Source organism: Mercurialis annua, linkage group LG4 (assembly GCF_937616625.2).
Source record: "Mercurialis annua linkage group LG4, ddMerAnnu1.2, whole genome shotgun sequence".
In the NCBI taxonomy this organism is placed as follows: domain Eukaryota; kingdom Viridiplantae; phylum Streptophyta; class Magnoliopsida; order Malpighiales; family Euphorbiaceae; genus Mercurialis; species Mercurialis annua.
This window is the reverse complement of record NC_065573.1, coordinates 39990169-40010641: the sequence shown is the minus strand read 5'-3', so window position 1 is coordinate 40010641 and position 20473 is coordinate 39990169. Positions and strand designations below refer to the sequence as shown.

The following is a 20473-nucleotide window of genomic DNA, read 5'->3' as shown; positions in this document are numbered from 1 at the left end:
AGCGTATAAGCGCTTTATACTGAATGGGCTGAAGTGACATGACCCATTTTCTAAGCCCATATATTAATTTTACTGGGTTTAGTATGCTATGTGCTTCTATGTTTGGGTTGGGTTATGAGCTTATAACCCAACCGCCAAATTTATATAAATTCTAATCTAAAGTATTTAGATTTAGTGAAGTAATTGAAATAAATAATAGGACTAATGTATCAACAATTATGATAAACTTTACCTTAGGACCAAGACTTCACAACTTTGTATGTCTAGATGGACATATATAGTATTGAAGGAGTGTGCATGAAGGTTTGAAAGGAACCAAACTAAACTGAGATTATTATTATTTTAAATCAAAATGAATTGAATTTATAAAAATTTAATATATTTTAAATTGAATTAAATTAAATTAAATTAAACCAGTCGATTTAGTTAGTTTTTAGTTGCGTTTGAACTAAAAATAAAGCAATTTTTTTATCTGTTTTTCAAAACAAACATCACTGGATAATTAATTTTTTTATATAATATCGCATCCCATCGCATCGAAATGAACTTATAAGCTCTCTTCGTTTATTAGATTGCTCTAATTTTTTTGCACATCCCTTCCTAGCCTAGGAGGAATCAATTATCAATTTATCATTTATTCATTCAATAATCTTTTTTGTCTCTTTCTTTTGGATTCTAAGACCAACTAGACTATGCACTTCATCTCTAAGCATCGACTTTTTTAAAGGCTAAAACACATATTTAATCTACGATTCAGTAATCTATTAATTCTATCTAAACCAGTAATCCTTTACCCTTTACATTTATTCATTTAATATAACAGTACTGTCATTTCACTAATTATTTTATACATCTGCAATATCAATGTAACCTAAAATATAACTTAAAAAAAATTACAATATAAATAATTAACAAATGACTATTAAAATCAATGTCACCAATTAGCATCAAAAATATTGTGTAATTGAAATCTCAAAGGAAATGTGGACTGCAATGCTGTTGAATCTCTAGGGTTGAGAAATCATACGTTACACTACAATTTACTTCCACAACATAATATTTCTTAACAATATTTACTATTTTCACCTTACCACTAATCACTGTACTGCTGTTCATACTTAGTTGCCCTAATCTTACATCTTCCAACAATCTCGGAACTTCCAACATTTTCTCCGGAACCAGATTAACTGTCACATTCATATGAGTAGTACGCCTGGCCTTGGCCGTCCCAGACGGAGTTATCGCCTCACCAACTTTCCGGCCACCGTAGAAGACAGTTGATGAACCATTTCCGAATTTAAAAGAAGCATAGTTAGGATTCTTTATCGAAACATCAACTGAAAATATCACGTTCGTGTCGTTTCGAAGCGATCCGTTGGCTAGCTCGAGTTGAAGTAGGGTTACGTTGTTCATGTTGATTTTAGGATTCTGGACATGAAAGACCGTGAAGAAAAGGATTAAAATTACGACGGAGATAATTAATAGCAGAGCGGTGAAACATCCGAAACATTGGATGCATTTTCTCCGGCGCCGAACGTTGTAGTGGTGGTTGATGGTTGCTGAAGCTGCTTCTAATTCGTCGCTGCGGAACTGGAACAGCGCGGAACCGGCCGGAGCTAAAGGCTTGGCCTGCTGATCAGTCTGTGCCATGGATGATATTTGAAAGGTATTATTACAATGCAGAAAAAGAATATGATTTTAATATATAAAAAACCGGCAAATTTGTCTATAGTGTTTGATGTGTTATCCTTTGATAAGAATGGTATTTGTCGTTTTAAGTATATTTTTCTTAGTTTTTACGCGTTTGCAATTTGCACTATGGGCACGGCTTGACTGTGTCTACGCAAGTTTTAGAAGGTAATTTGTACCTTTTTTACTTGAGCAATATTTACTTTAGAAATTAAAATAATTTCAATGACTTTCTATTGACTTCAGTATTGAGCTACAATTTCTGATTTGATATTGAAATATGCACTCACCAATTGCGTACATAATATAATTACTACGGAATATATTATGATGTACGTAATCGGGTCAATTTTTCATTAAAAAAATTAAACTCGAAATTCCAAATTTGAATTTAATTAAAGTTGATTAGCCTACGAGTCTAGTGACTCGAATATTTTGATATTTGAACTCGATTCAACAATTGATTTGACTATTCGGAATTCGACTCGATTAATAATAAGTCAATTTAGTATTATTATAATCAATCAACAATAATCCGAAATTTGGTTTGATTCAATTACACCTCTAATTACATTGAAGCTAAATTTTAAATTTCAGTTCAATTATAACCAATGAGAAATCATATAATAATGGTTATATGAATGCATCAGCATTTAGCCACTCATATGCAAAACCGTGCGTCCGTCTTGGTCGGAATTGATCAATACATAAATTTCTCTAGAGAAAATAATATTTTGTTTCTGAGTTCGGCCCTGGTTGATATTTACAGTTGCCTCCCGGGACAATTTCCTGAATATTGTGGAGGAAATGTAGAGATGGAAAAACAAAGGATTTGAAGACAAAATACTTGACTTTGTGGAATGTTGAATGTTGATGAAGATTCATACCCAACCCAACCCATCCTTATCTCGTAAATCAATAATTTGTTGGAAGTCAATCAGTCTAACTTAATCTAGAAGTGACCATAAAACGATATTTTTCTTCTGAAAAGTAAACTTGAAGTCTTATTATGACCAAAATGGTGAAGCAAGCAAAGGTGTGTACCCAACCCATCTCTTATTATCGTTTCTTATTTTAGCATCTATCAAACAGCTTGTACTATAATGTAATAATAACCAATAAATGATTGAGATATGATGTTTTGCACTTTCCTATAGTTCACACTAGATTTATTTGAGAAGGATCTATTAAAATTTCGAATAGATAAAATAGAGATATATTTTTTATATTGACAAATACAAATTATTAATTAATTTTTTTTATAAAAAAAACCTTAAAACTATTTACGGAATAAGAATGAATGATTGAGAACAAGTAATTTTTTCAATTTTGATTACAATCAAATGATCTTTTATTACAATCAAACGGTTACAAGTGTAAGAATTTAAAAAGAATATAACCGTTTCTAATGACATGACATGTAACAGGATGTAAACCCGTGATTTGCAGATCGTCTTATAAAATAAAAATAAAATTACATAACTACTCTATTACAATAAGATCCAATTTTTTCTGTCTAACATAAAACTCAAATCATTCATAAAAAAATAGACAAACAAACCTTCCATATATAACGGACAACAAAACTTTCATAAAAAAGATAATCGTTGTAATAAGATATAAAAAACTAATATAACTTATAAACGATTTCATTTTCAATTTTGAAAGGTGTTGATCTATATCTGATTCTAAGTTTGTATATATATCGAAATTGATGTGCCTCGTCGATAGATTTATCAACAAAAACAAAAAAAATGAAAATAAGTCGGCCATTTATTTATTGTAAACTAAAAAAATAACTACCGTTCACGGCAAAATAAATTTTTGACGGAAGCCGAAGCTACAAATAAAAAGAAAACTTTTTACGGCTAGGATTTTATGTTAGAAAATTATACATCAAACAGTTAAGATGTTTTTGCCAAGTAATTTAAAAGTGGTATACAAACCAATTGGTTTTGTGCAATGTGAATTTTAACTTCACCATTCCTCACATGGCCCTACATTGTCAAGGGCAATAGAATTTTGACACGGTGTCAACCACCGGACAGTTTTGGATCCATTATTTGTACACGTGGATGGAGTTGGGCTAGCAGAAAAAAAAAATTAGACTCGTTAACTATCTTAAATTCCAATGTAAAAGAACAAGACCAATAAATTTTGTGAAAAATAAGTTCTAACGCCACTATTCATCCCTTGGTCCAACATTCTCAGAAGAACTATGTAGTTTTTACAATTTTAATTTGGAGGTTTTAGTTCTATTTCTAAGAATTCTTCATCAGAAAATAGCGTGCCAATAATAAGTAAGATTTTTTCGTTTACAAATGAATAATTTGTTACTAAACAAAGTAATTCTTTTTCCTTTCTTTCCATTTATCTGTTCAATGGGCTGAAAAATTTGTTGCAAAAACATGTGCATGGCCTGGAATATCTATAGATGGGCCTCCAAAGATTAGTCGACAATCTTCTTGATTTTTGATCTCTTTTGTTTCAATCCAAAACAAACACAGACTAAACCCATTTTACTTAGACCATAACTTCATTCTCTATAGGGATTTTTTTTTCTGACGAGAACTAACTCTACTGAGCTGAAATTTAATATTATTGTCAAACTCCGGAATGTGGACCGCCCGCAAGCCCACATACCTGGTAATTGCAGGCTCTAATGGCCAGCAATCCAACCTTAACCACTCCATATTAAAAAAGGGTGTAGCCGGAGTTCGAACCCACGACTTTTGGCGGTCAGATGACTGAGGCTTAAACCACTATACCAAATCTGTGATGAGGACTTTTAACAAAGTGTTTTCTGCAAATTTCTCTTTTTAAATTAAAATACATTACTAGCAAGGTTAATAATGTTTTATTTGCATGCTTAGGTTAAATGTTAGTCTCGCCAAATTAATGCACATACTTTAGACAACCAATAAATTCATTCTTTAATCAACAAATGTGTATATTAGGACACTTTTCAATCAGTCCACTTGACGCCTTGTTGACAATTTGCGCAATAATTTATCATTTTTGTGCATTTCATTTACCAAATCTATGAACACGTCAAATATAATTATTGGTCTTAATTAAAGGACCATAGATAGATAAATAAATGTAAGTAGTCTAATAAAACTTGATGAAACTGCAAATCATGGCAAGATTTTCATACTACGATATTAATCAGTTTTTAAGCTTCACACGACACTTCTTGTCCATCTAAACTAAAGAAGTTAGGTTTAACTCGATCACTGCTTCTACTGGTAGAAGGATTAGATATGATTTTGATTAGTAGGAATTTAAAGAAAGATAAAGAAATTTATATATCCACAACTATGACGAAATTGATAAATATATCATTGAAGAATAATATCCACAATCTGATATAATTGTTTTATTCAATTATAGACTAATTTATTATAAAATTAAGTCAAAGGAGTAAAATTTATTTGCGTATTTATCAATATTCATCTTTATTATTTACGGTTTGGATATAATTATCGGGATTTACATAATTGACGGATAAAATCGTTAAAAATGTTTTTAAGGATATTTGTTTTCCATTTTGATTACAATTATGGGTATATAAAATTATTTAGCCTAATTATCATGCCATTATCCAAAATCCTTAAATACGTACACAGTGATCCTAAAATCCTCTGATATTTAAGGATGGTGCTAGCTGGTGAGCCAGAAAAAAGGTGGTCATTTAGGAAACTTAAAGAGCAGTGCAAAATTGTGTTTTGCAATCTATAACAAGAAAATAGTCTACCAAACTCTTATTCTCCAAAACTGGCAATTTCAGAAAGAAATTATTGAATTCATTTCACATTTGCCTTATTTTATTCTTCAATACATCTGATTTTTGAAAAGCCAACACCTAAATCTATAATTTTTTTTATATAAATACATGAGGTGTTCTGAACGGATCTCAGCTATGAGACGACACCTTTAAATTTTGCACATTTAGAATAACCCTCACTCGAGCCGAGTAGATTTTTTGCAGGAGGCAAACCAATCCCAAATTTTAAACGGCTTCTCACAAGTTACATGACATGACATCTCTAGCCAGCCATCTTGTATCAAAAAAAAATCAGGAAACTTATACCAATAAAATATGAATTTTTATTAATTTAAAATGTTAATAGCCAAATTTTATCTTATTTTATAATTTAATATTTCAATTTGTAATTAGAAGAATATCAAACGAATATCAAATGAAAGTTAAAACCACTACTTTATTATTCTTTTAAATAATTAAAATATTAATGTTAAAAATTAAAAAGTCAAGACACTAAAATGATAATTTAGACAACTTCAAACTCCATTTGTATATTTTTCTCAAAATCTTAAAACAAATATACAACTTAACCAAAATTTTAATTACACCAGCCAATGAATATTCAAAACCTACGTACACATAAGCTAATCACATACTAATCCCTCAATTGACCGGCTTCTCAAATTAAGATTGAAAGAACAATCCATTATAGCACTTTTCCTCTTTGCAATACGCAACAAACTCACTTTTCCATTAAATTTAGCATAGCAATTCATCTTCATAATTCCAGAATTTATAACATCGTTCGTCGAATCCGTACCATTCGATAATTTAGGCGATTTCACTTGCATATTAACATTCATTGTCTTCGTCTTTCTAGCCCTAACTTCGCCCCCGCGTAGTATCGCTTCGCCTACGGTCTCAGCTTCGTACCACAACGTCGCATTAGTATTACCGAATTTAAATTGCCCGAAATTCGAATTATCGAGCTTGAACTCCATCTCTAACGTCATATTAAAGGAAGATAACGGTCCAGTGTTATTACTATTAGCATAGTTAAATTTTTGAACTCGAACGAAACTCAATTCAAGATCGGGATTGATGGGACGGAATACTATTAGGGCAATTGTTAAAAAAACTGCACCAAGAATCACAATTCCTGCAAGAATATATACTAAGCACTTACTACTTCTTTTTTGTCGTGAAATTTTGGGTTTTATCGCTGCAAGTTCTTCGTCGTGACTTCTCGGATTGCTCTTGGTCGGAGCTAATGGAACTATTTGATTATCTTGATCTACCATGGCTTGTGTTCTTGAGAGATTGATTTTATTTTTTTAAGAAATTGAAGTATATTGATTTATTTGTGCATGTATATATAGATAGGTTAATTTTATTTTGTGTGTGTTGCTAAGCAATTGTATTTATATGCATATTGTAAAGAATTACGAAGACGACGCGTTTGAATTATTCAGGACGAGTCTACTCACGTGTGCGCCTGCTTTATTGAGAGACTTGGTTTAGGTTAAATATTATGGCTTATAGTAATAACACCGAGATTAAGTCTGCTTAGGAACTCTTAATATTATTGGTTAACGCATTAAATAATTTTATTAACCAATAATATGAGCGGAGTCTCTAAAACTTTAGGGTTTGAATTAGACAAATTTAGTTTTTTTTTTGTCAAAGGCTAAGTTTATAAACAAGTTGTATATATTTTAAGGACTGTATTTCATATTCAAAATATATATATATATTAATAATTTGAGAATTTGTTTAATTTTTTTCTTATAAATTTATAAAAATAAAATCCATTATAAGCAATATCAAAGTATAATGAAAGTTTTTTTAAAAAATACGTTTAGTATTTGAAAAATGAAAATAAATATTATAATCCATATATAAATATTTTTAATAAAATAAGATATATAGTGATGCTTATTGTAGAAGTTCCAATGATTTTTGAAGACCATATTTTGTATGTTACAGAGCCATCCTATATGAAGGTTTTGAGACTTTTTTTTCCTTTGATTCTAAGCAAACATAGGTGACTTAAGAGAGACCTCACCAGAATATCTTTGTATGGCATTAAGAAGAAAACAAGTGTGAACAATTAATCACTTGCAAATAACTTTTGTATATATCTATATATAGCATTACTTTAATTGCAACAATAATAGAATCTCCAATGCCGATTGTACAAAGTTGATGATCGTAAGGGTTTTTAAGGTTTTTTTTAACAATAATAGAATCTAATTAGGTTGTAGAGATATGATGTTGAGTTAATTCACTAGTGTAGTTTCATAATAATAGAGTTATATATGATGTTGAGTTAATTCATGCAGGTTAGTTTTATAATATCAGAGTTATATGTGTTTTATTGTTTTTTTAATTGCACCCTGACGTATGAAAATTCTCTTAAAACTCCCCCACCTTTAGTTTTTTTTTCAATTGTACCCCAAAGTATTAAATTGACCTCTTTTCGCATGAATTTTTTTTAAAAAAAATCTTTTATTTTTAATTTATATTCTAATTAAATATTAATATTATTAATAATGTAAAAAATTATTTTTTCTAAAATTATATCCAATAATTTTTTGAAATTAAAACCATAAAAGTTTCCAATTTAGGGTACAAGTAAAAAAAATTTAAAGGTGGGGGATTTTGAGAGGATTTTCCTACGTCAGGGTGCAATTGAAATGAAATTTAAAAAAGAGAGAGTTTTGAGAGAGTTTTCCAACGTCGGAGTGTAATTAAAAAAAAGTAGAAGGCTTTTAAGTAGTTAGACCATTTAAAAAATGCATAGAAGAGTCTCGTCACTTACTAATCTAAAGGCCTTTTATTCCCTTATGAACTCTCATGCTTTGTAGAAGAATATTCTTTAAGAAATAGCCCAATTGGCCCTATTTTTCTTTTCCTTAAAACAGATCCACCCAATTTCATGTTTTGGTAATGATATGAAGAGTTTAAAGGCCTTAATATAGCTGGTGAAAGTACCATTTTTCATCTGAAAAGAAAACAGAGAATCGCCAAGTATAAAAAATGTTTCACAAATTGGCACCTAGTCAATGGGAAACATAAAGTGTAGCTAATTCTGGCAATGGGTTGTTTTGGGCCCAAAATTAGGTTAAAATCGGCCCAAAACCAAGTAGCTATCAGTTTAGAATCAGTTTTATATCATTAAGAATTGAAACTGCTGGTATCGTTTCTAAAATTAATTTTTCTAAATTTTTTATCCATTCTACTCCAATATAATTAAAAAAAAAAGTGTAAAACAAAATCGGTCAATTTCAAACAAATTCCACTAAACTTAGAACTATGAATCGGAGGTTCTAGTTCCAAATTATAATTGCCAATTCAAAAATTGTAACATGTACTAGCTGTAGCTATTGCTGTAATCAAAATTTGTATATTTCTTCAGTACAAAATATGGATAAACTCATGAATTGCAATTTAAATAGTAAAAGATTAGCATTGTGCTAAGGCATAGAATTTATTTTTTCCTACAAACGCATGGACGGAGACAGGGGGGTTGTAGTGGCATCCCCCCCCCCCCCCCCCCCCCCCCCCCCCAACAATTTTTAGTTTTTACTTTTTCATCCTTGAAAAATTTTATTTTTATTTTTTTGATCTTTTAAGTTTTTTTTTTAAATTTTTATATCCCTCCAATTATTTAAATTTTTCTTTTTTTATCCCTCCAAAAATAAATCCTGGCTTCGTCCCTGCATAAACGCTCTTTTTTTCAAACTCAGACAAAAAATGCTCCATATTTTAAGGCCAAATAGAAGATACATGAATCAGAAACCTTTCAAAGAGTAGACCACCCTCAGTTTTGAACTTTATTTAACAATAATAAAAAAAGTTCATCTTTAATAGAATGGATCCCATTTTACTTTCCAATAGGTACCCTATCCAAAATAATGTTCCATACAAAAACTAATAATATATACTCCTCTCTTGGACATATATCTTCTTGAAGAAAAATAAAAACCAAAAAAGGATGAATAATGATTTACATAATTTTCTTGTTCTAATCAACTACTCCTACTAAATAATGACTTCAATTGGCTTTCTCCTGCCAGCAGCATTGACATTTTAGAAATATTCTTCTTTACCCCACTTCAGAAAATACAAAAACAAAGTATATTTGCAAAATTCAATAAATAAAAAAGCCATATCTCCACCACCCTCCACAAAGTCTCTCCCTTTCAAAACTGTCCTCTTAATTTGTATACCCACCCACTATAGGTATGTCCTTATCAATGTCACCCTCTGAATTTCAGCTGTAACCCACTCGTTTTTTTCTCCACTACCCACTGAGTTTAGTGTCTATAAATACTAATGAATAGATTTTTTTTGTCTACTACTATATCTTTTTTTTCTTCTTCTATACAACACTGTACAGTGCTTCATCTTTATGGTTAATTTATTCCATAAATACTTCACATTCCAGATTGCATTAGCTATATTTACACCCAAATTGTCTCTTTAAAAGTGTTCCTTGTGGAACTCAAATTTGGTTGAACCTTTCTGATTAAAGTCATAGCAGAGCTTGCTTAGTTCTTTAGCCAACACAGGGGCTCCACAGTAAAATACTCCTGTTCAAGAAATCATAATCACATATTGGTATTATTATTGAAAAATACATAGTGTCTAAAGTTTTATAAATCTATTATTTCATTAAATTTTATATTTACTTGACTTTCATTGTCATAATAAATTATGAAAATTAATATTCTAGGTACTAAAAGGTAGATTTAAAAAAGTTTAGACACTACTGGTATACTTTGTCCATAAAAGCAATTAATCTAGTGTATTGAAGCTGTTTTTGGGTACTTACCTATTCTTGCATTACAGTGTTTGGAACATAATTTAGAGAAGACCTTTTTCCACTTAGGCCTTGCAAAATGTGTTCTCACCTAATTAACCAACAAAATCAAATAATTCAAGGTTAGAAAACTTAATTAGCAGACAATGAGAGGACTAGAATGCAATTAAAAAAAATCATACCCTAGTGCCTGAAACAATGTCCACACCATTTTTCGCATGGTTTAAGGCTTGGACCATTGTTATGAGGGTCGATCTGGCATCACCTTCTTCATACACACTAGTCAAGTAATTGTGCATTTCAATTACACCCTGGAATTGATACAAATAGCTAATTATCAAGTAAAAGTAGGGGGGGAAAGCAAAAAAAAAAAGATTTTGAGTAAATAAATTGAAGTTAAAATTACTGTTATACCCTTTGATCAAGATCTGCTATTTCATTCATGACCCCTTTGAACCAATCAAAAGAGCCTTGCTCCCTAGTTACCCAATAGAAGTAAGCATTGGTGGTCTTGAGTGTCTTTTTGCGTTTTGGAGAGTTTCTATTGTGGCTTGATGAGCCTTCATTACTTCCAAAGCTTAAATCTGATGTTCTACTAATATCTGATCCCCAATCCTGAACCATAGTTGTCGGAATATCGAATATTAAAAGGCGAAATCGAATGTTTTCTTGGAAAAGAACTAACAGAATTGTGGTAATTACTTACTGCCTGCTCCTCCATTTTGACAATGTTATTCAGCAAATCTTTGAGAATGCTGATGAATGGTGTTGCTCCAATTCCAAGTCCAACCAGTAATAGCACATCATATTTCCTGTAATCTTGTGCCGGGGCGCCATAAGGCCCGTCTATTAATAGCTTTGGCAAACTGTTGTCACATGAAAATATTAATCAGAAAGAATAATTAACATTGTCAGAATAAAAGAACGCCAAGGAATTAAAGTTACCTTTTCTTGGTAGTTTCATCAGCCCTGAGAAGTCCACTCTTACCGGCTACAGGACGTTCACAAGCCTCGGAGAATACTCTTTTAAGCTCTTGGGTCCAATCACCAAGCTGCCTTATGTGAACACTAAGGTAGTCATCGTCAGGAGCAGAGGTTATGGAAAATGGGTGCCTGCATTCAAAAATTATAGCCTAATAAGCCACATTTCGAGCAAGATCCTCGGACATAGCACCCGGAAGTTACTACCCTATACATTACGATAGCTGCCTATAATATTGTTTATATAAATAGGTTATAAATATAAACTTTAGATGTTTCAGAACGAAACGTCTAAACGTAGAGCTCAACAAGTTTCTGTTAGTTGAAGGAAAAGAGGCCAGAGTATCAGGGCATATAAATTGCTACTGACATTACATACCATTCAAATGGAGAAACGGCAGGACACTGAACAAACATGTACTGTCCGCTTTTGTATCGAAACTGGGGAGGCTTTGACATTTGCAATGTGAGCACATTTCCAGGATAAATTGCAACCTGTTTAAATATGAGAAAACTTTACCTTGTACAAATCAAACTAAATACTTATGGTCTTTACAAGATTTAATTCATGCTCACCTTCCGAAGCTGGACGGAATAAAAGCCAGAACGGAAAAATCTCAAGGCTCTTTCTCCGGCATATAGTAAAACCGGAACAGCAAGATACATCCATGTCTGCAAAAAAAATGAATACAACTTCAAATCTTAAACTTTCCAACATTATCAAACTTCAATACTGTTAAAGAACTTAAAGATTTCGGACATACCGTCTTTTTGTACCAGCTGTGGACTAAATAGAGGAATATACTATGGATGATGAGGAGAATGTATACAAGGACAAACAGGTGATGTGAGTACCAAAATGCATTATACCCAGTAAGCCTATCAAAGGGCTTTGGAAACTTAATAAGGCTGCGTCTGAACCATGTTGTTGCAAGTGTAAATGCAATTGCCATTAGGATAACCATTAGAATTCCTGTCGCACCTTCAACTCCTCGGACCAATTTACCATACGATGGTTTATTTCCTCCAAAGTCATTACGTAAGAACTGATTATAGTCTCTGTCAGATGAATTCAAAAGCCTTGGGAAATCACAGGCAAGATGGTTTCCAGCATGGAGAATGACACCAATAACAATTGCTGCTGCAATAGTCTGTCACATTTGTATTCAAAGATCATGTTAAAATTATAATTTCCTCTCTGTATTTTAAAAATTATTTTTTCTTAGTATTTTAAAAATCATCTTGATGTTTTTAGGAGTTACTTGACTGTTTCTCATTGCCAAATATTTTATTTTTAAAAATACTGAAAAACAATAGGAGTGATTTTTCACTTACTAACAGGGATTAATAAAAATCATCCCAATCATAAGTACATTCTTTAAAATAATTAAGATGCATATAAAATAAGAGTTGAGTAATGAGATGGGAGCATTTGTCACCTAAAGAAAATTAGGTGTGATGAGCATAAAATGTCGGGGAAACAGAGAAAGCATGAATTAGCCGGTGGATTGTCGTTTTAAACCTTTCTAAAAGAAAGCCTAGCCGACCTAATTTTTTTCCTTATAATAATTCAACTGAGGACCACTTCAAGATTTATGTTCAGAATCTGAATTTTACAAGTTACGAACACTAAAAAATAATTACGGGGATCAAAATTGGGAACAAAGGAATAATTATATTCTTAATATTCTATTTGACGTGTAATATTATTCTGATGAGGTTTCTTCTACTAACTGCCTAACCACATAAAATATGTAAGCTATTCATTTGTCAAATTATGCTGCCACCTGATACACTCTCCCAATTTAAGTGAACACTAAATGATGAAATATTTTATTTTCTGGGTTAAGATCAACCATTATGTTGACTTTTCAAAATAGTCTCCTTTGTGGAGCCATGTAATTTAAAGTTTAAACGTATAGAATAAGCAATAATCAAAGAGCATTGGTAATTATAGGGCTGACCAGCTGAGCATGATCAGTTTGGTTCCAATCAACCATAACCGGTAATGCCAATTTTTTTTGAAAGATTGACCGAACCGTAAATTTTTAACCGAACACTGAAGTGTTATTTAATCAAAGTTTTCTGTCTGTTCGGTTTAGATTTATATATATCTAAATCAAATAAAAGACTTTAAAATTTAGGCAAAATAGGAAAAAAGTCCCAAAATTTAGGTATAAAGTCAAAAAAATCCTCCTTAATTTTGAGAAATTCGGTTTTTCGATTTTACAAACTTCCCAACCGAACAGTTAACCAAAACTCCAAACTTCTTTAAACTACCCACCGAAACAGGCTGTTTTCATCGAATAACCGAACCAAACAATAAACTATGATTCGGTTCGGTTAATTTTTCGGTTTGGTTTGGTTTTTCCACAACCCTAGTTAATTAGTTAATGTATCATGTACCTTGTGAAAATTGATGTTGTCGTCAAAGGGCACAAAGTAACCCAATCTAGTGGAGCGAAGCCAAGTGATTGTATTTCTGCAAACTGGCAAAAGAATAATGGCCATGTTGAGTTTCAATGTCTCGGCTGCACCTTTAGCTGTGAGTAGACAATAACCCATCACTTGGAAAGCACTTTTTTGCTTATACTGAAAGAATTTCCATGTGAACAACGCAATCATTATCATCACCCATAGTGCCAAAACCCAAAGTCTCCTCCAATTCTCTTGTAAAAAGTAGACTAGCCGTTGGCTTAGTCTCCTTATCGACCCTCTTTTTCTTAGCCCTTGTAAATTTTGGCTCAAAGCTTGGCTGGTGTAGCTTAGTGCTTGACTGTAGTTCAGATACGTGTCCTTCTGTAGGAGAAGAGTCTCTAGTTGCCATAGCTGCATAGCATTATAACGATCTTTCACATGGGTGCACAATTATGTGTCACAGGACTAAAATGTAAAGAATTTAAGTTTAAATTATTAAGGATTAATACAATATTATATCAAGAAACTATAATTAGTTTCATTTTAGCAATTTTAAACCCTAGCTTTTAAATTTTACAAAAAAATTGGTTGATTTTTTAATATATTTTGTGCTTTTATTCAGAGAGGAATTAGGGTCGGGCGAGGTGGGGTGATCCCCCCGCCTCGGTTCCAAAATGTTAGAAATCAATGATATAATAAATAATTATGCTAAAGAGGATTAAAGACTTTTTTTTGAATTTTTTTAAATTAGACGACAATGTTATTTGGTCTGAGAAACAAAAAAATGTCAAATAACATTTTATTCAGTCTAAAAGATAGTGTTGTTTAATCTAAAAAATAAAAGTTAATCAATACTCGGTCTGAAAAACAACCAAACGACGTATCATTCGATCAAAAAAACTACCCTGTCTAAATAAAATTTACAGTTTTGCCACTGCATTTTTTTACTTACTAATTTTTGGTGTTTACATCATCACAAAATATATCAAAAGTTTAGTCGGTATTTTGAATTATAAAAGTATTAAAAGTTAGTGTTCGAAATTGATAAAATTAAAAATTTATATTATAATTGCAAAATGCGCTAGAATTTTGATTTTATTTTGCAATTAAACCAATAATCAATCGTGAATTATATAATACATTCACTATAATGTACCAACAAGGTTAAAACGTGCTTCGTCACTATTTATACTTAACTGGAAATTTACTAGCCGTTTTTAACCTGACAACAGTGACATTTTCACTTTTTGAACTAGACATAAATTGACAGTAATAGTTTTAAAATGTTACAGAGATTGACTTGGTAAGAAAGCAAAATGGCATACTCAAAGCTGTTGAACTACCAATATTTTATGTTGCTCAAAATGTATTAGATATATAAAGCTACTTAACCAAATTATTAATCCATCTTTTTTTTTTATGTTAATTTGGCATATTTATATCATTTTCTTTTCTTCGTGTACCGTTGAACAATATTGGAATCCAATTGTTAGAGGATTTGGTGATTAGTTGCCTAACAATGGACTTTGGAACTAGTCTAAGAAAAATGTTGTTTTTAAATAGTGCTAATATTTTTTAATAAGAAAAAGAATTTAGTTATAAATCAAAAATCATTTTAAAAATTAACTACGGGTCGGAAATGGTTGATCACATATTAATTTAATAACACTAAATCCTAATTAATATAACTAATTAAAAAAATAAAAACATTAGAAACCACTCACCTCAATGTAGCCAAGTCTTTCAGGGTCCAATTCTTCCATGATCAAAGCTGCATACTCTTCTGCTTGTTCCTTTAATCGTGACAACTTGTTTGCAGATGCACTCAGCATTATAATCTACACATATTTTAAAAATTGACTCAAAATTTAAAAAAAAATTAAAGAGATGAATTTGACTAAAAAGTCCTCACCAACCGCACTTCATGAACAATAATAAATTGAGATGAGATAAAAATTTGGAAAATTCAAATTGCCATCTGTCAACTTCAAACGGACCCTTATTTTCACTAAAACGTTGAACAAGAACAAATTTATTATCCAATAATAAGATGCTTAAGAACATGGGAAAGAAAATGTCATAGAGAAATTAGAAAATTGAGAACATGTTTAAATTATAATGGAGTTGTTAGACTTAGTAATATAATTTCTTGTCACCAAATCCTCGCCAACCGCTTGATTATATTATCAAAAAATGACACCCTGTAGACTATATATTAATAAGAGTGACACTAGTAGTAATTTTTTAAGCTAGAATCTGACAGGGTGGCGGCTAATTCATGCACGTTAGCTTAAGACCAAATACTAATTAAGCTTAATTAAGTTAATAATGAGATAGACATGATCATTTTTATATAATTTAGTACTATTAATTACCTCTTTTACTTCTTCTTCGGTAATTCTTCCATCATCATTCTTGTCCACCCTGTAACAAAAATACGAAGTAGATAACTTAAAATAAGATCAAGAATAACTCAACTTTTATAGCAAATAGAGTATATCTTAGACTTGAAGGAACAGTGGATTAATGTTTAATCAAATGTTATTATTAGTGATTATGTGTAGTTAAAGCTTAATAATTAATTTAATGCGCACATGTCGAAGAAGATCTGGAGACGAGAATCGAAACTTTGATCGGTAAATTGCGACCAAAATTCGTAAAGTTCTTCTCTAGTGATCTTTTCAACTTTCAATCTTCTTCTCCTGCCCAATGCATCGAAAAGTTCGAGCGCGAACTCTTTAGAATCTCTCATTCCTTCAAAAACGAACCGAAAAATATAAAATCAGAAAATAATTTTCAAAATTGTTACAAATGAGTTTATTATACAATCAGAACCTATGCATTGAGCAAAATCCGCGCGATAGAGGAAACCGTCTTTAGCAAGCTTATCAAAATTGCTTTGAACTTCATTCCAGGCTTCAACGCCGTTACTTTTGTTACTCATAAACTTCAACCCTCGCAATGCTTTATGCGCACCGGAGCGAGTTCGATCGAGCTGCGCTCGTTGCCTTCTCAAAGCACGAGCTGCTAAAGCCGTTTCAAATCCGTAATTTCCGTTAGCATTATTCGATAAAGCCTTACTAGCTTGTCCATGACTCCAAGAAAACCGTCTCAACTCAGCTTTCAACTCATGCGAAAACTGTTTCGCTTTCGCTACAGCTTCAGCCTTCAACTCCTGAGAAAACTGTAAAAACCTGTTCGATGAACTTCGCCTCATCATCGTCGGCGATCTCGAAACCGAGGCGGAAGCGGAAGCGGAAGCCGGAGTAGTTTCAACTCCGGATGATGATGGTGAGACTCCATCTTCTACGTTAATAACTGTTGATGCGGCAGGCTCAACGCTCCGGAGAATGATAGTGTCGTCATCTTGTAAATCAAACGTTACTTCCACGAATTCTATATCGAGAGAATCGGCGGTGCTGCTGCCAGCTCCGGGAGATGTTCCGCCGCTGCTGAGCGTTGTTTTACCGGGAACTGTATCGGACGCCCAGCGACGTCCGTGTTTAGGTAATTCTGGCCTCATTGGATTTTATGTATGTTATTATTATGGCCTATGTGTTTGGATACATATTCCTATATTTATATAATCATTTTTATGTGAGTGTATAAAATGTAAAAGAAGTTGGTAAGTGAAGGGGATTGTTTGGTTGTTAATGTAAGATATAGATAGCTAGCTATACTGATTTTTATTATGCATAAGCATAATCACTCAAAAATCAATCTTTAAAAAAATCATTTTTAGTTCCATCTTTTTAAAATATTTAATATAATTTTAATAAAAATATTTCAATAGTAGCCAACTTGATATATTTTTAATTTTGTATTGATGGGCAAAGTTAACTTTTATTCACTCGAAAAATACTTATTAAAATTAGGTTTAATTACTTAAAAACCACCCACCTTGAACTTTTTTTTCGTTTATACCATGACCTAGGAAAAAGTTCATTTATACCCTAACGTATGCGTTTATGTTTCACCTCTACCCCGAGGCACTAAATTAACCTCTTTTCATTTAAAAAAAAAGTTTAAAATAGTCCTTTATTTAGAGAAAAATTCATTTCTAATTAATCTCTAATTAGCTTAGGTTAAAAATGAAGAACTATTTTAAACTTTTTTCTTAATGAAAAGAGGTTAATTTAGTGCCTCGGGGTAGAGGTGAAACATAAATACATACGTCAGGGTATAAATGAATTTTTTCCTAGGTCAGGGTATAAACGAAAAAAAAGTTCAATGTGAGTGGTTTTTAAATAATTAAGTCTTAAAATTATGTCACAATTGATGAGAGTATAAATTTTAATATAAAATGAAAAAATACTAAAAATATTTGGTATTTTTATGAAAAGATAAATAATTAATTTTAATTGAAAAGTGTATCGACGATGTTAGCTAAAATTAAAATTTAAAAAAAAGTTAAACATCTTTTAGATTAGAGAATTTTAGATTATCATAATCTTTGCTTTAATATTAAAAGGTGATAAAAATCCATTATGAAAAATTCACTATCCTCTAAAAAAAACTGTTTGATTTTTCACATAAAATGTGAGACTTTTTGCGTTTTTTCAGTTTAAGCATAATTTAAAAAAAATCTTGTCTCGCTTCCGATTTTTTTAAAATTTTATCTTATAGTCTGGTTTGAGTTTTAAACATTATTTTCCATAAAATGATGTCATTTTTTGCCGTATATAGTGTCTTGTTTTTTAAGTTGTGCTTAAATATAAAAACGTGGAAGGTGGATATATATATAGTAATAATAATCTATTCTATATTTATTTCAAACAACTGAATCTTTAAATTATGGATTATATTTTAGATTTAAAATTTATAAAAATTATGAATTTTTGAAAAAAAAAAAAGATCTGAATACTCTCTTTGAAAATTGAGTGCTCAAGTCTCTTTTTATTAAAAGATATACGGCCGTTTGGTTTAAGGTTGAGAATGGGAATCGGAATGTGAATCGGAATGGGCATGAGAATGATTGTTTTTATTTTTTGTTTGGTTCAAAATTAGTGTAGGAACAGGAATGAATAAAGTTTAAAAAAAATTATTTATTATTTATTAAAAATACTTTTTTAAAAATATTTTTTTATATAAAAAAATAAAATTATTTTCAAAAAAATAAAATAAAATTATTTTTAAAAAATTAAAAAAATTATTTTTAAAAAAATAAAAAAATTATTTTCGAAAAATAAAAAAAAAGTAAAAATATTTTAAAAAAGTAAAAATATTTTATTTTAAAAACAATTAAAAAATTATTTTTTTTTTAAAAATATTAAAAATGTTTTTTTTATTATTTAAGTATATTTTTTAAAATAAATATTTAAAAATAGTATTTTAATAATTATATATTTATTATTTATTACTAAAATATGTTGTAAAATTTTGATTCTCATTCTCAAAAGTTCATTCCCATGGGATAAGGGAGGAATGGGTAATTGGCTTAATACATAGTTTGACCCCTGAACTTGTACCCTTTTACCCATCTAACCTCTAAACTTAACGTCTCACCTATCGAACCTCTGAACTTGTTAAATAATCCGATTTAACCCCTAAACTTGATAAATACGTAAATATTGAACCCCTCCGTGCCACCTGTCACTTGAAACATTCTAGAAGAAATTGTGTACGGAGGGGTTCAATATTTACGTTTGTATCAAGTTCAGGGGTCAAATCGGATTATTTAACAAGTTCAGAGGTTCGATAGGTGAAACGTTAAGTTTAGAGGTTAGATGGGTAAAAGGGTACAAATTCAGAGGTCAAACTATGTATTCAGCCATGGGTAATTTCCAGAAATAATTACATTTCCATTCTTTAATACAATTTGGCAAAACAAACACAAATAATAGAAATCATTCCTATTTCTATTTCCATTTCCCTTTTTGTGAAAGAAAAGATAATTAGAAATAGTTTGGAATGAAACGCGTTGAGAATCTAATGGAAATGATATTTACACGCGGGGTGTTTGCTTTAGCTGCTCTGTTCTTCCCTTTTATAGAGAAAACAAAATAATTTGTTTTGTAGAGAAAGAGAGAAATAAAAGGCAAGAAAATGACAAATTTATATTCTTCTCTAATATTATAAAAAGTGAGAGTGTGCAGTTTATAGTGTTTGCTTGTGACCACTTTTAACCAAATCAAATGATTGTCGCCAAAAATTTATCAAGAATTTTGATTCACAGATGGTGTTTTAAAGTTCAAATTTACCCATTAGAAAATATTAATTTGATTGATAGTCTCATATGGTAACAATTGTGAAGGTTTCAAATTTAAATCTTCACACAACCACGACAAAAATTTATTTTGTTTTATTGGATGTTCATACATGCTCATTTAATTTCCATAGAATAAGAAAAAGCTTCAATTTATATAAAAAAATTAACATGAATTTATCTTTTTAAGAACTCAAAATAGAAGGATTTAGATCAGCTTCGAAATGCTAATACAAACTTTTGTTAAAAAAAATTCTAATGAAAAAATTCAAAATTTTACAACTTGTTGTAATTTAATTCAAACTTTATAGTTTTTAGAACAAATTACTCTAAGGCCCTTCATATTTGTCATAATTCACAGTTTGGTACCCCTTATTTGAAAATCAAACGATTTGGTACCTCAGTTTTGAGTTTTAAACTATAAGACCCTTCTGTTAATTCTGTTAATAATTTGATATTTACTTTTAAATGATTTGGTACCTCAGTTTTAATTATATTATAAACGATTTGTTATCTCGGTTTTAATTATATAAACAATTTGGTACCTCATTTTCAAACGATTTGGTACCTCACGTTCATTTCGTTAACG

The 20473-nt window shown here is 30.8% G+C and overlaps 3 protein-coding genes across 3 annotated transcripts; all 3 read right to left on the bottom strand.

The window, feature by feature from the left end:
- Nucleotides 1-972: 972 nt before the first annotated feature.
- Nucleotides 973-1650, bottom strand: LOC126678699 (uncharacterized). The gene is made up of 2 exons (XM_050373593.1): nt 1537-1650; nt 973-1428 (listed from the first exon to the last, which is right to left on the bottom strand). Exons 1-2 carry the CDS (start codon nt 1648-1650, stop codon nt 973-975), a joined length of 570 nt encoding a protein of 189 aa, XP_050229550.1.
- A 4330-nt stretch (nt 1651-5980) lies between these two features.
- Nucleotides 5981-6939, bottom strand: LOC126677994 (late embryogenesis abundant protein At1g64065). The gene has a single exon (XM_050372828.2). It carries the CDS (start codon nt 6754-6756, stop codon nt 6100-6102), a length of 657 nt encoding a protein of 218 aa, XP_050228785.1. The 5' UTR covers nt 6757-6939; the 3' UTR covers nt 5981-6099.
- Nucleotides 6940-9320: 2381 nt separating this feature from the next.
- Nucleotides 9321-17297, bottom strand: LOC126677991 (respiratory burst oxidase homolog protein A-like). Its single transcript, XM_050372823.2, has 14 exons — nt 16515-17297; nt 16274-16433; nt 16055-16103; nt 15404-15517; nt 13668-14090; nt 12026-12412; nt 11838-11933; nt 11641-11756; nt 11226-11393; nt 10987-11146; nt 10695-10895; nt 10463-10591; nt 10293-10371; nt 9321-10050 (listed from the first exon to the last, which is right to left on the bottom strand). Exons 1-14 carry the CDS (start codon nt 17200-17202, stop codon nt 9941-9943), a joined length of 2880 nt encoding a protein of 959 aa, XP_050228780.1. The 5' UTR covers nt 17203-17297; the 3' UTR covers nt 9321-9940.
- Nucleotides 17298-20473: the final 3176 nt, after the last annotated feature.